We start from the raw sequence: 15,776 nt of genomic DNA, 5'->3' as shown, positions 1-15,776 counted from the left end.
AATTAAACCAGATATAATAATTTATCCGTCTAATCATTAATTCTGTTTTTTTTTTCAAGTGACTTAATTATGACCCCGTAATTATTATTTTTTAATTTACCGACCGAGCAGCAATGTACTGCAAAAATTAAGATACAAGATGATATGACATTACGAGATACGAGCTTTTTATTGTGACTGCCAACAAGCGTTGACAGTTACTTTAAAAAGTTCGTAACTTGTGTGGTGTATTACATTGCGGGCCGAATGATTTTGTTTGGTTAAAATTTTCATTGTATTTCTAAGCAAAATCTATCTCAATTTACTTCTTAGGTCCTATGCTAACCACCGTTTAAATATTCACCCGTATTGGATTTACACACTGTATAGTTGTACTTATTAAACTATTTACGCGACACTGGAAGTTATTTCGGCCACACGACACTTTGTATCCACGCCATGTAATACTGCACATTAGTGTAAACCCCAGGTACGCCGGCACCGCAGCGGGGCCCGAACGACACTATACCGCGCACCACGTACGAGCAGTTTATGTCGCGGGCATAAGCCATCATAGGCCCGCCGCTGTCCCCCTAGAAAACAAAATATATGTATCTGCAATCTTGCTTTAGGGATTACTAGAGTTGGACTTGGACCAAGCTAACTGCAATGACTTGGCACTCTTCGCAGTGAGAAAGTGTTATAACATAACTACAATCTCTCATTTTCTCAAAGGTTAGCTGGAAGAGATCTCTATTAGGGATAAGTTCGCCTTTGTACATACATTTACATCTTTTACTCTGTTGTTTCTGTTTTTTGTAATCTTGTTTATGTGCAATGACATACCTACATACATACATACATACTAAAAACGCCATATTTTCATAAGGATTCGAAGTTTTGTGATGGAGCTCCAGGCCGTCGCTTGTCATTGCAGAATTAGCTTAGACTTATATGCGGACGATGTCGCGGGCAAATGCTAGTTACGAGTATTATCTTATTATAAATATACCTGACAAATTATGTGACTTCTTACCTGACCTGTTTCCATCTTTATTGCAACTGTTTCCATCTTTATTGCAATCTTCGCTTCCGACGGCGCACAGTATGGTGTAATTTTCAAGCAAATTATCTAACAAACTACCTGACAGATCTGATAACTTACCTGACAAGAGTCCTTATTATCATCTTTGCCACCAGCAGCGCAACACCATGGTTTTCTTGTCCAATAAGTTATCTGACATCTTACCTGACAAGAGTCTTTATTGTCACCCTTACCGCCTGCAGCACACAACATGGTTACCTTGCCAAATAAGTTATCTGACTGGTTACCCTGACAAATCTGACATCTTACCTGACAAGAGTCTTTATTGTCATCTTTACCGCCTGCAGCACACAACATGGTTTCCTTGTCAAATAAATGATCTGCTGTTTGCGAGAAGAATGGCTTGCAGTAAGATTCGTAGTCATATTCGGGAACCGTCACCTAAAAACCATAGAGAAATAAGGAAGCATAGAGTGCTATAGTCCATAATCAGATTTCTTACAAAAACGCGGGTTAGTTTCGTAATCGACATCTAGCGTCAAGTAGTGGATTTATCAGTACTGCTACTTGGCAATAGAGGTCGCGGCGAACGAAAAGACTAATGCTCAACAATTTTCCGCTGCTATTATAACTGGATTAACCGGAACTCTTAGGGCCACCCCACATCTAGCGTCTTTCGAGCGTCGGCGTCTGATCAGCGCTATGGAAAATGACGTCGCTGCGCAGTTGCATCAACGTTGCGTCGAGCAGCGGCCATAGTTGTAGACGCCGACGCTCGAAAGACGCTAGATGTGGGGTGGCTCTTATTTTCAACTCCTTCTGGGGCCCATTTCTCGAACGATATTAGTCTAATATTATTAGCGTGTTGTCATGGCAACCCATACGATTTGACAGTTCGTGGACTAATAATATTAGTCTAATACCGTTCGAGAAATAGGCCCCTGCTTGTAATATTAGTTGTAAATTGGATTAGCAATATATTTTTCATCAGTCGCGACACTCGTATTAAGTACGTACCTTCATAAGTACTTGTGACTCGCTAGCCTGTTCTCCGGTCTTTCCCCATCCAGCTAGGATCCTGTCCGTAGTTATAGGTATAGCTGGGGAAGGTAGACACGCGGGCCGAATGAACTCTGAGAACTCTACCCTGAAAAAAGCACCATATTTTAGCAAGACTAGGAGTCTAAGCAATAACACAGAATAGAGGAATAAGTAAGCATAAAGTGGTCACTCTATACATCTGTTTTCTTACTAAAACGTGGGTTATTACGTAGTCGACATCTAGCGTCAAGTAGCGGATTTATCAGTACCGCTACTTGACACTAGATGTCGCGACTGACGAATAATTTGATCAACAATTCACATCTAATATTACAAGCAGAAGGAGTTGAAAATAGATTTCCGGTTAATCCGGTTATGATATTAGCAGAAAATCTTCTTTCGTTCGGATTTATCAGCACTGCTACAAGTAGCAGACGCTAGATGTCGACTACGAAATAACCCGCGTTTTGTTAAGAACACTGGTGTATGCAGTGAGCACTCTATGCTTAGTTATTTCTCTATGCTATTATCAGAGGTAATAATAGGGAGTATTAGTGCAATGTTTCGCCGCCAGAGTGCAGCACTAGTGACGTAAGTATACCACGGAGTAACTTATACACACTGTACTTTAAACAAGTTTTCACAGACAATAAAATATGACATATTGATACATCAAGTCGATTTGTTTACAAAGGGATGACAAAGGACCTACCGGGAAACGCGAAATCGGAACTCTTTATCGCTCGAATATGCAAGAGTGATAGAGATAGGTTAGATAACAAAATTTCGACTCTCGTTTGCGGTAGACCCTTAGATTGTAACTTATTGTGGAAGTGGCGCCCCCCTACGCAGACTTTCGCATAATATTCCCTATAGAAACACGTTTACCTTCTATCAAGTTCTAGCAGGGCGATGTCATGTTGCTTCTCATTCTTCTGATATAGTTTGTGTGGTATGAACCTAATGATGTTGAACACTAGACCATCCCGGGCTTCCGACTTGTTGGTTGCTCCGAGCAGCGCGTAGCGGAGGAGGCCACTGCAACAGTATTAAAGTAATTAGTAAAGCTCATTAAGGGGATCCCCCACGCCAATGACCTTCGATCTGAATCCTTTAGTTTTCTAATGTTTTTGTAGCTTATCATATTAATAGCAACAGCTTTAAGCAATATAGTATCCCATATTTATTTCAAAGTTCAGTCTTCGAGATATTTGGCATCAAAGTTGAACAATTTTATGCCATTAAACATTAAACTGGTTTTCTGGCCATAACTTTTGTGTTAATTAGTTTAAAATTAAAATCCTCGACACGTTTTTTGAGACTTCAAAGACGAACCCAAATATGTAGATTTCGTATATCTAAGATCCTTCATAGCAAACTAGATACGAACAAAAGTGTTTTTTAGACAATGTTTAAAGAAAAAAAAAAAAAAAATAAGCATTCATTTCGTTCAAAATGCGGTCGACAAAAATGGAGATAAAAGATTGAAGAACTGTAGGGCTATGATGGTCGACTGTATAAATGATATAGTTGTATAAATGATGATAAAACTGACATTTAATCCAGTTTTTATTGATTTGACGTCTTTTCCACTTTTGACAGCGATAGTCGTTAAACGATTAACTGCATAACATGCTCGTTGGATAATATGTCATTTGTCTACTTTTCCAACTTAAACTTAGTTGATAAGTGGATAAGTTAAATGATATAAAAGACACTTATCCAGATTTATACATTTTTATAACATTCATACCGTTTTGTCCACTTTGACAGCGATAGACGGTAAATGGCTGCGTTTGTTGGATAGTTAGACATATAGTCGATTTTTGACGGCTAGCCTTTGATTAATTTATCGTGGTGCTCACTGAGCACGATAAGGTGCTCTCATGGTATAGAAGTGGTGAAAAATACAATTTTTAGGGTTCACTCGTGCGTCTGTCTGTCCGTCTGTCACAGCCTATTTTCACGGAAACGACTAGACCAATTAAGTTGAAATTTAGTACACATATGTAAATTAGTGACCCCTCACCCAAAGACGGACATGGCTTCCTCGCGTTGTCCCGGAATTTTGCCACAGCTCATGGGAGCCTGGGCAGCTAATCCCAGGAACTGGCGTGGGCATTAGTTTTTACGAAAGCGACTGCCATCTGACCTTCTAACCCAGAGGGTAAACTAGGCCCGTATTGGGATTAGTCCGGTTTCCTCACGATGTTTTCCTTCTCCGAAAAGGGACTGGTAAATATCAAATGATATTTCGTACATAAGTTCCGAAAAACTCATTGGTACGAGCCGGGGTTTGAAACCGCGACCTCTGGATTGCAAGTCGCACGCTCTTACCGCTAGGCTACCAGCGATTGTTTTAAGTACAATAAATAGGTTAGAAGTTATTTAAGAAAATAGCCAAAAAATTAGTCCCTCCCTCCCACCTTTATATCCGAAATTACTGGGTCTACAATTTTGGACTCGCACTTGGCCGGTATAGTTTTTTTTTTTTCAAATATAATATATACTATTTGAACTCCATTTGTATTTATATAAGAATATCATTACATTATTTGTAGGGATGGCAAAGATATCATTTCTTCTTGGCAGCTGCTGCCATGGAAGAAAAGCATCAACAAAGAAAAATTCAACGACGTGCCATAAGGGATACATGGAACCCTTTTAATATGCCCAACGAGGAGTTTGGAGTTCACGTCACATTTGGAGTTCGTCACTTTTTTAGCATAGGTACGATTTAACAGTATAAAATACCAGCACGAAAGATGTATGTAATGCCAGCAACCAGATTACCTGTTCGACATACGGTCGCTTTTATATCCTACATACCAACACCAATCTCTGTTTGCCTTACGCCTGACTGGTAGAGAATTCCATTTGGCAAAACGTCCTATGTTTCGTGCAATAAAGTGAAAATAGAGAGATTAATAATATTAAAAAAACAATCTAATTATGTTTAAATCAGATTATTTAATTCAGAATACTTAAAAACTACAAGCACCAAAACATTTAGCCACAGATTGGAGTTAGGCCGGAAACAGCTTCGATTCCATACACATAAGGGCGCGTGTACACGGTGCCGCCTCCGCGCCGCCGCCGCACCTTCGCGCTATGTACACGAGACGCGTAAAACCCGCGGCGGCGGCGCGGTGGCGGACTATACTTGTCTCGTGTACATAGCGCGAAGGTGCAGCGGCGGCGCAGCGGCGGCGCGGCAGCGGGCTTTACGCGTCTCGTGTAAATAGCGCGAAGGTGCGGCGGCGGCGCGGCAGCGGCGCGGAGGCGGCACCGTGTACACGCGCCCTAAATGTTTCGCACAGTAGCAACCATGATTTTATCATACGCCGCTGTGATTAGCTCGTGAAGGTATCACGGCAAGCTCGCTGACACCAGTTGAAGGTCATTCCAACATATTTACATTTAAACGGACTGTCGCTCCTTTTGTGACAACATATTCTTCAGCATATCGCGTCTTCTGTCATGTCTCCATAAACTCTAACGTCTTTTTTATCTGCGTATAAAATCAGCTCTTGCAGTTTTTTTCAGACAATATTTCCTCTCGTGTCACCTGTGGAGAATAGGCGATCAAGGATTTTTTCTTCATAGCGTTGCCGAATTTCAGAATATATGTTCAGCCATCAATCACTTCTGCGTATGGAGTGATCCATACTCTCATAGTTCACATGTTCTGCATATATTTAATGCAATTTATTTGTTTGTTTTCTTCCTATAGGTATAGGTTACGCAATGAATTTTTAAATTAATATTACATTGTACTTTTAGCCTGACTGACAATGAAAATCTATCATGTCACAGATTTGACATCGCTGATTTTTTTTTCTATAGATGGTCAACCAAACCTTGTCAGTAGAAAAAGGCGCGAAATTCAAATTTTCTATGGAACGATATCCCTTCGCGCCTACATTTTTCAAATTTGCCGCCTTTTTCTACTGTTGTTCTCTCTCTATCTGGTTGACCAAGTATAACACTTGCACTGCGTGGGCTATCAATATCGCTGCAGACTTTACGAGTAGCAAGGACCTAGGACCGCCTTAGATTGCGATGGACAGTCTTTGCATCAGGAAAAATCCGGAGCGGGGGTCAAGGCCCCTTTCAAACAGGCGAGGTCCCAGCTCCCGGAGCATCCCGAAGTCTCGACACCGAGGGAGACGAATAAATACCCGGTCAGCGCCGAGTATTTATATTTTTAGGGTTTCAGGAAAAACGGGACCCTACTACTAAGACTCCGCTGTCCGTCGGTCTGTCTGTCTATTTAGATGATATATTTCTGTTGCCAACAACAAATAATAAGAACTAACAACAAAATAAAATAAATATTTAAGTGGAGCTCCCATACAACAAACGTGATTTTGTTGCCGTTTTTTGCGTACCGTAACCCTTTAGTTCCGAAGGGTTCCGTACCGTAATGGTACGGAACCCTTCGTGCGCGAGTCCGACTCGCACTTGGCCGGTTTTTAAGAGACGCCGCATGCTCAGCAGCCGCTCCTGCCGACCGCATTGTACGACTAAGATGCGGGGCGGCAAAAGTACTGACGCACGTGGCGTCCCACAGTAAGCACTTACCTCTTTCACACGGCACCAGGGTCTAGCCGTCAGGCCTTATGCCGTCCGATCGGCTAAAGCCTGGCGGCTCAAGCATACATGGGATATTAGGTAACTCTGACAATAAGGCTCTCCTAACGATGTCATTAAGAACATGGTGCCGTGGGAACCTCCCAGCGCAACGGCAGCAGCTCAAGACATGGTGGCCGTTGCTCCCCACAGTGAAACCGTGGTGGGGTTGGCATACCCATGGCAACCTATTAGGCGGAGAGCAACGGCCACTCGCATCGAGCAGTACGGATATGATGGTCGTTCTTGTCTACGTGACAGCGTGATAAAACGGTGTCCGTCACTTTCTTTCCCACGGTGTTAAACAGTGACAGTTATTTTATCACGTGGATAAAGATGGATAAAGCTATCCATAATAGGCTGGCAGTTGTCTTAGTAAGGTGGCTAAGTTTGGGGAGGGCCTACAATTTAGTTGATTTTGACAGATGGTTTGACGTATAAAATTCACCGTATTTGAGGTTAATAAGGTCTACTGTCCTTAAAATTTTGTATGAATTTACAAGCAAATATGAGCCTTCGTTAATTAAGTATTGCAGCCGGTTCTACCTTAATTCGATAATGTAGCTTATTTCAAAGACTATAAACTCTAAGTACTTAGAAATAAAGCTTCAAAAGCTTTAACCGTGGATAACTTTTAACTATCAACGTCACATGTGGATAAGTGGTGATAGGATGTCATTCATTAAAATACGCTTTAAGTAAACTTGTTTAGAATTGATTTTTCAAAAGCTCAAACCACGGATGATTTTTATCAGTCAATGGCAAAAGTAGATAAGTGGTGGAATGTGATTAAGTAATCTATTCTTTAAAATAGGCCTTAAGTCATCGAGATTAAAATTGATTTTTCAAAAGCTCAAATCATGTCACGCTATCATTAGTCACTTGTACTCTTTATCCTCGCGTCTTTTTACCAAATTTAATCACTTATCAGGTATTTCACATATCACGCAATAAATGATTAATGATTTGGTGACAAAGCATCATAGCCCTCGATAGCCGTTTGTCTTATAATTCTATTTGTGGTGCAAAAGTAGGAGATACGATTCAAAACTTGCCAAAAATCGATGAAAATCGCAGGTAGCCCCTTATAGCATATAGAAATATAAGTAAAGAAAGAGCGGTAACTCCATACATCATTTTTCTTACCATAACGCGTATTATTTCGTAGTCGACATCTAGCGTCAAGTAGCGGTATTTATCAGTACTGCTAGTTGACAATAGATGTCGCGACAAACGAAAACTCTAATGCTCAACCGGATTAACCGGAACCACAGAATAAATAATAATACTAAGTACAGAAGACTCACTCTCTAACAAAACGCGTCTGTTACGATCAGCACAGATATGGCCGCTAGGTGGCGACAGCGCCACGCGCGGCTTATGGCTTTCCCCAAAAGTGGGGCCGAACGGATGTACTTTTAGCTACCTGTAGCAAAGCGACGAAATCGCGGAGTGAGACACGCCTGCCGGAACTCTATTTTCAACTCCTGCTTATTTGTTGTAAATAAATAGTAATACGAATTCAAAATTAACTACTCTGCCTTTGGCGTTGAAATGAATGTGTAGTGCAATAGTGCTAACCACCAATTGTTTTTCTTAATCTGTATTTACTGGTGAGAACCTGTAATTGGCTTATTGTATCACATTTATTAAAACCTATTAACATGTTAACAGCTGTTGGATCTCCGAATAGTAATAACTAATAAATAAATAAATAAATTGTTATAGTAGTACATTTTTTCCTACCCCACTTTCCACACCATTGTTAACCCCGGGTATAGGGACAGATTACGTGGTCAGCATTTCCTCGCGCTATACGGAATGCCCGCCGCGCGACTTGCTCCTCAGTTGTTCCCCGGGCGTGTACTGAGAAATACACGTTCTAATTAAGTATTCCTGATTATCATTTATATACTCCCAGATAGTTAATTCCTATAACTGGTGACTTCCCGACATTTGACATTTAGTGAACCGTCCTATACCGGGTTAGTGGGATGGTGCCAGCGGCGCTTAGTGACTTACTATTCTATGTGTGAGAGTACATGTCCCGCGGTCAAGATGAACTTGTCACTAATAAGGGTCCCTCCGGCCACCCACACCACGGGTCCCAGCTTGGTGTTAACAGTGTTTCTGCAACCTAACAGCGCCTGTAACAAGAAACATTGAGATACAATATGATCATAGAGAAATATAAGTAAAGAAAAAGCGGCCAAATGCGAGTCGGACTCGCGCACGGAGGGTTCCGCACCATCAACAAAAAATAGAGCAAAACAAGCAAAAAAAAATGGTCACCCATCCAAGTATACTGACCCCGCCCGACGTTGCTTAACTTCGGTCAATAATCACGTTTGTTGTATGGGAGCCCCACTTAAATCTTTATTTTATTCTGTTTTTAGTATTTGTTGTTATAGCGGCAACATAAATACATCATCTGTGAAAATTTCAACTGTCTAGCTATCACGGTTCGTGAGATACAGCCTGGTGACAGACGGACGGACGGACGGACGGACGGACAGCGGAGTCTTAGTAATAGGGTCCCGTTTTTACCCTTTGGGTACGGAACCCTAAAAAGTGGTAACTCAATACATCAGTTTTCTTACCAAAACGAGAGTTATTTCGTAGGCGACATCTATTGCACCTCCAAAAACTTTCTCGCGGGCATAGAGAAATATAGTAAGACAAGAGTGCTCACTCCATACATCAGTTAGACTATTAATTTCAGTGTCTACATCTAGCATCGAGTAGCGGAACTATCAGTACTGCTACTTGACAATAGATGTAGCACCGACCGGAAAGTCTTATCTCAACAGCATAAGATGCTAATAGTCTTTTTGGTACTAAAACTGATGTATGGAGTGAGCAATGTATGAGTGAGCTGCCGCGTTAGCTGTCCGCGGGCTGGATTGAAACGCCTCACGCGGTTTGGAGACCCCTGCTTTAAATGATTATATCGCATAGTTTCATTAATTACTAACCATGTGTGGGAATTCGTTTCTCTGCGCCGGCGTTCCACCAGTGATCCTATCGCCGAATGCCTCAACGCCACACGTGTCTTCCCTCACGTACGCGTCCGGGTTCGAATCGCTCGACACACACACGTTCACGTAGCGCTGGTACTCTAGGCATTCTGAAAAAGAATACTGTGATGTGGTCTGTGGTCAAGGAATTTCATTTCAGTACCATTTCGTACCTTGTCACAGTGACAATAGTGTGAGCCGTACCATGAGTTGACACTTGAAGATTACGTTAGCGACTGCGTAAACTCGATCGCAGTACATCTCGCTCGCACTGATGTATAGGGGTGATAGAGAGGTAACACTGATGATAACCGTGTACTCTGTGTAGGCAGTAGGTCCCTAGCGACTTTCATATTGATTGACACTTGAAAGTTTCTTTGTATTCTTTATTTCGGTACGTTAGCCTTAGGGCTCATTTAGACAGTGCGAGAACTCGCATGCGAGTTTCATTACATTGCGTCATTTGATCGGTCGGCTGAATTGATGTAACCTCAGTGGTCCGCACTGTAACTAAAATCGTATACGAGTTCGCGCGCCGTCTAAATGAGCCGTTACTTTAGTTGAACTTATTTTTAATTTCTTCTTTCTCGTTTCCTGTTGATGTGCAGTCATAAGCCATATGGACTGCACAGCGTAGATTGCCGCCAGCCGACTTCTACTCAGCTTCTATTCCACAGAACACATTAAAGCGGTTAGAATGGCTATCGCGCACAGTTAGTATCGGAACCGGTGTCGCCGCTCGTTCCTCTCCACATTTACTAACACTCGCGCAACGGTAGTAAAAACTTGCGTGCGTGGTGAATGGATACGCCTCCTTTAGACAGATTTGACGTCTGGCTTCTTAATCTGAACGTTATTGTGGCGCAAAAAGGCATGTTTACTTCATTTTCGGTCAGCGCGGGCGAGTAGCATGCAAGCGTTTGCTCAAAACCCCGCGGCGACACGTACCCTGCTCGCATCGCCATTCTACTTGTTCTGTGTTCTACTCATATACGTGCCGTGACAACTTACTTTTAAAAGCGATATCGTTTCTGTCCCCCGGCGGCAGTTGCAAGGGGGGGCAGCCAACTGGTTCCGCGGGGGGAGGGGCTTCGGGCACGTTCTGGCAGCACAGGATGGGCAGGCTCCCGTCGTACCGGCAAGTCTGGGAACACAATCTGATACAGGATGTCGCATGCATTGAGCTAACGAAAGCTAATGATAATTATTATAAATAAATAATACTTCATCTTCCGCGCGTTGTCCCGGCATTTTGCCACGGCTCATGGGAGCCTGGGGTCCGCTTGGCAACTAATCCCAGGAATCGGCGTGGGCACTAGTTTTTACGAAAGCGACTGCCATCTGACCTTCCAACCCAGAGGGTAAACTAGGTCCTTATTGGCATTAGTACGGTTTCCTCACGATGTTTTCCTTCACCGTAAAGCGACTGGTAAATATCAAATGATATTTCGTACATAAGTTCCGAAAAACTCATTGGTACGAGCCGGGGTTTAAACCTGCGACCTCCGGATTGCAAGTCGCACGCTCTTACCGCTAGACCACCAGCGCATCTTAATAAATAATACTTAAATAAATAAATAGTATAGGACATTCTTACACAGATTGACTAGGACCCACATTAAGCACTAAAATGCTTGTGTTGGGGGGCTTGTGTTGTGGGACATGTCCTCGGTGACAGAGTACCCCGTTGTATGGAGCCCTCGAAATAGCTCCGAAATGCCCCGATGTTTAAGTAGCCGTTCTGGTGAGTGCAGCTAAATTTAAACTATTTTATTTTTATTTTTAACAAGCAGAAACGTCTGCGATCGAGTTTGATTTTTGAATTTGATCTGATTTGACGGTGGAAAGATTTGCTGGCTATGGATGAGGTCTTGGTGGCTCAGATGGCAGAGCGCTGGAGTATCGATCCAGAGGCCGTGAGTTCAAGTCTCACCCAAGACAGTAAGTTTTCCAGTTTTAAATTTATTCTAAGCTTAAATTTAAACTATTTTACCATGTCCTGCGACCGTAGTACCCCGTTGTTCGACCCCCCGAAGTAGCTCCGAAATGCCCCGACGGTGTACGAGCGGTCTTCGAGGGGGCAGCACACGATTCTGGTACTGCCTTTCCATCTGCACATCTGAGAGAAAAATATTTGTTTCATTATTGATTGTTCAAAAACTGAAAGCAAAGTTGATTACTTCACATGTGAGCCAAAGTAATCAAATGCAAATTTTGAGTTGTTTTCTTATGTTCGCCGGTAGAAATGACTTTTAAAATTATGATTTTCAATGATAAATATTTTTTCACTCGGAATGGCTTACTTTGCACTTCAAAAACTGATAGCAAAGTTGCATTTTATTCACATGTGAGCCAAATGCAAATTTTTAGTTGTTTTCTTACGTTCGCTGGTAGAATTGACTTTTAAATTATGATTTTGAATGATAAATGTTTAATAACATTCATTTGGATTTGATTTTGTTTGATATGTTACAGTTAATATTTTCTTCGAGTTAGTGTGGTGAAAAAATTTGTGTTTCACTCTGGGGCAAATTTGTTTAACCCTCGTGCTTTGAAACCCATTGGCTACGCTCGTGGTTCAATTTTGGAATCTTTCGCTTGCTTGGGTATCAATATTAGCACGAGCGATTAAACAACTACTTTGCCCGCTTTACGGCTACCATAAGAGCCCGTACCATGAGTCACTGACAGTGTCAAAACTGACATATACGCTATCGAGAACGTAATTTACTTTCTACACATCTCGTTCGCACTAATATGCGAGTACGAGCGAGATGTATAGAAAGTAAATTACGTTCTCGATGGCGTTTATGTCAGTGCCAAATTGATGGTAGCCGTACAGTTTGGCACTGACATAAACGCTATCGAGAACGTAATTTACTTTCTATACATCTCGCTTGTACCCGCATATTAGTGCGAACGAGATTTATAGAAAGTAAATTACGTTCTCGATAGCGTATATATCAGTTTTGACACTGTCAGTGACTCAATGGTACGGGTTCTTTTAAAACAAATAACTATTACTTACTGGTGGTTTCTTTTCGTCAATTGTTAGCAGCTTGACGGCGTAGTCGCAATCCTCTAATATTTTGCACACGCCAGCATCATTGTTGGCCATGCAGGGATCCCCTGAACACAGAATAAGTAATAGTATTATCATATAGAACGGCCACGCACCGCCCCGCCCCGACTCGCATTACCTCGCCCCGCGACACGAATCTGGCGGACTTCTGGCGTGCTCTCAGTAAAGCGACTACCCACACATACACAATGACGCGTGTACAGACGTGCCGCGCATACATATATAAACGCAAATGATTTTTGATGACGCCATACATCAAAAATCATTCCGCCCTGTGCCCTGAATAAAATAATAATTTCACAGCAAAGTCTGCATATTAGTATTAGCTCTGTTTTTACACTCCAGATAGTCCAGATACTTAGGTATGGAAATTTCAGCTCAATCAGACACCGGGAAGTGGTTCAAATTTAAGTTACAAGATTTGAAGCACCATAGATAGGTACAAAAGAGATATCTAACAGGTATAACGCAGTGAAGCTAAATAAAAGAGTGTAAAAAAATACATAGCTTCTGCTCCCGACTACGTCTGCGTGAGATGACGAAGATGATAATTGGTAAAAACTATCCTATATATCTTTCCTCCAAACTAGCTCCATAACATATTTACTAATCGTGTCAGCGTGAAGAAGTAACAAACTTAAACAGACAGACAGGGTTTACTTTCGCATTTTAAATATTAGTAGGGTTTTTTATTTTGGTACTTACAACACGACATCTTAAAGTTTTCTGTGTTTGAGGTAAATGTACTAATTAAAGTGGTACCACCACTTTAGATTATTTGCAGCGTTTTCCTGTTTACTGACATCAGTAAACCAATTTAAAGTAGAATGCACAGGTTATAAATAAATCAAACCGAAAGGACTATACACACCCGTGTAAGGGCTCATTTAGACGGCGCGCGAACTCGTATACGATTTTAGTTACATTGCGGACCATTGAGGTTACATCAATTTAGCCGACCGATCAAACGACGCAATGTAATGAAACTCGCATGCGAGTTCTCGCACCGTCTAAATGAGCCTTAAGTCTACAAAATAGGGAAAAGAGAAGAAATAATCATATTTTAGTTTAAAGATGTTTTTAAGGAGGACTTTTTTTAAGGTTTCTATAACTTTAAGTGAGTACAGTTATTGTTTATTGTTGTTTGTTGTAAATGGTTTATTAATTAGACATTTTCGATTTCTTTTTGTGAATTCACAACTTTAGCTATTACTTACTAGCGACCCGCCCCGGCTTCGCACGGGTTAACAAATTATACATAAACCTTCCTCTTGAATCACTCTATCTATTAAAAAAACCGCATCAAAATCCGTTGCGTAGTTTTAAAGATCTAAACACACAGACAGACAGACAGACAGCGGGAAGCGACTTTGTTTTATACTATGTAGTGATGGGTCAAAAACGTTCAGCTTTTCTGTGTAATATAACTAATAATTATTATAATAAAAAAGTTATACAAAAGTTAACCATTTGGATCATTGATTCATTGCTTATAACTCTTATAAGGACAAAGTAAGAAAATTAGGCTTTCAATTTCGTTTATTTTATGATGTCCACAGGAAAGACCTTACCTCATGCTATAAATGTTTTTGACCCTTATAGTTAAATGTTTTCAACATGTTAAGTAGTTACCTATGTGTTTATCCCGCTAAACAAACCACATTAAAACAAACAAAAACAGGAAAAACAACAAAAAATATCATATTCACCTTCGTTCAAGCCAAAAACACATTTCACACACAAAACACACACAACACATTTAATAAACACGTTCATATTTTGATAAATATGATTTTAAAATGGTCAAAACTGTTTTGTTTGCAAAGTTAATGAAAACAAGGCGTCTGCAGGCCAAACAGGTTCTGCCTCGACTGGTAATATGGGTATTATTGGACTTGGTCATTAGCTATAGCTACTAATGTATATTTAGTAGGTAAGTATAAGTAGTGCGGATTAAGGAAACGCATCTTATTAATTAATTGCATGGTTTAAGAGTTCCAATCTAATACTCAAATATTCATGTTTAAAATACTATTTTTTTTAAGAAATCCGGCTAAGAACATACGGGTTCAGTCTTTGGGTTGGGGGGGGGGGGGTCTTAAACTAAAGTCACTTTCCCTAACTGGTTTGTCCTAATGGGCACATGCCCTAACGATCAATTGTCATAACGATTATTTTCCATAATGTAAAGGTTCTGAAAAATAGTTAGGTTTTAGAACTTGCTGCCACAAAAGTGGGTTAGATTAGGGTTAGAACTGCGACCCTCGCAAAAAAGAAAATATGCTTAATAACATCAGGATAAGCAATCAATCATTAGGGAAACCCACAGGGAAACCAAAATTAGGGTTTTTAGTGTTAGGACAACTGATCATTATGACAAACAATATTAGGGAATGCAAAGATAGGAGAAAAGACTTTAAGGATTCAGATATAGATCCCGCTTAAACTTACTTATTTTATTAAAAAAAACTTACTTTTATTTAAAAAATCTACTTTTACGAATTATCACTACCTACACCTTATAAAACAAAGTCCTCGCCGCGTGTGTCTGTGTGTATGTTTGTTCGGGATAAACTCAAAAACTACTGAACATATTTTCATGCGGTTTTCACCATTGTTAACGCGTGCGAAGCCGGGGCGGGTCGCTAGTAAGTTATATACTTAATGTTATTTCCCAAAGGCACGTTTTGAGGTTAGAAAAGTCTAATATAAAAAAAAACCTATGTCATTTCTTTATACCCCTATAAAGAAATGACGTAGGTACTTAGAACAAATAATATCGAAGAAGCCACTTAACATCCTAAGTGTACCTATTCTCATTATTTACACATGATTTCCATCTCGCTATCTCAGTGTCATATTACAGCACTGTCAAGTACAAAAGTGCTTTCAATGGTAAAGTATTATGGGTAGACAAAATGGCATTTAAAATGCACTGTTTAAAGAATTCAACTGTAAATTGTAAAATGACTGTGAAGTG

General features: G+C 40.7%; 1 protein-coding gene across 1 annotated transcript; it reads right to left on the bottom strand.

Moving 5' to 3' along the window:
- Positions 1 to 382: 382 nt before the first annotated feature.
- LOC134659520 (venom protease-like) lies at positions 383 to 14,644 on the bottom strand. The gene is made up of 10 exons (XM_063515183.1): positions 14,506 to 14,644; positions 12,743 to 12,843; positions 11,708 to 11,833; positions 10,726 to 10,858; positions 9,673 to 9,824; positions 8,720 to 8,844; positions 2,954 to 3,103; positions 2,042 to 2,171; positions 1,334 to 1,465; positions 383 to 572 (listed from the first exon to the last, which is right to left on the bottom strand). Exons 1-10 carry the CDS (start codon positions 14,570 to 14,572, stop codon positions 405 to 407), a joined length of 1,284 nt encoding a protein of 427 aa, XP_063371253.1. The 5' UTR covers positions 14,573 to 14,644; the 3' UTR covers positions 383 to 404.
- Between the last annotated feature and the right edge of the window lie 1,132 nt (positions 14,645 to 15,776).

This window comes from Cydia amplana, chromosome 25 (genome assembly GCF_948474715.1).
Source record: "Cydia amplana chromosome 25, ilCydAmpl1.1, whole genome shotgun sequence".
NCBI lineage: Eukaryota > Metazoa > Arthropoda > Insecta > Lepidoptera > Tortricidae > Cydia > Cydia amplana.
Note: the sequence above shows the minus strand (reverse complement) of the source record. Positions and strands in the feature narration are given on the sequence as shown.

What these genes read in the sequence shown, in the direction of transcription:
- LOC134659520 (XM_063515183.1), bottom strand. Translation starts at nt 14,572, where the DNA reads ATGAACGTGTTTATTAAATGTGTTGTGTGTGTTTTGTGTGTGAAATGT. An exon ending in CTGCTAGAACTTGATAGAAG is followed by an intron (nt 2,172 to 2,953) that starts GTAAACGTGTTT and finishes TGCTTTTTTCAG; the next exon opens with GGTAGAGTTCTCAGAGTTCA. An exon ending in AGTCACAAGTACTTATGAAG is followed by an intron (nt 1,466 to 2,041) that starts GTACGTACTTAA and finishes TATGGTTTTTAG; the next exon opens with GTGACGGTTCCCGAATATGA.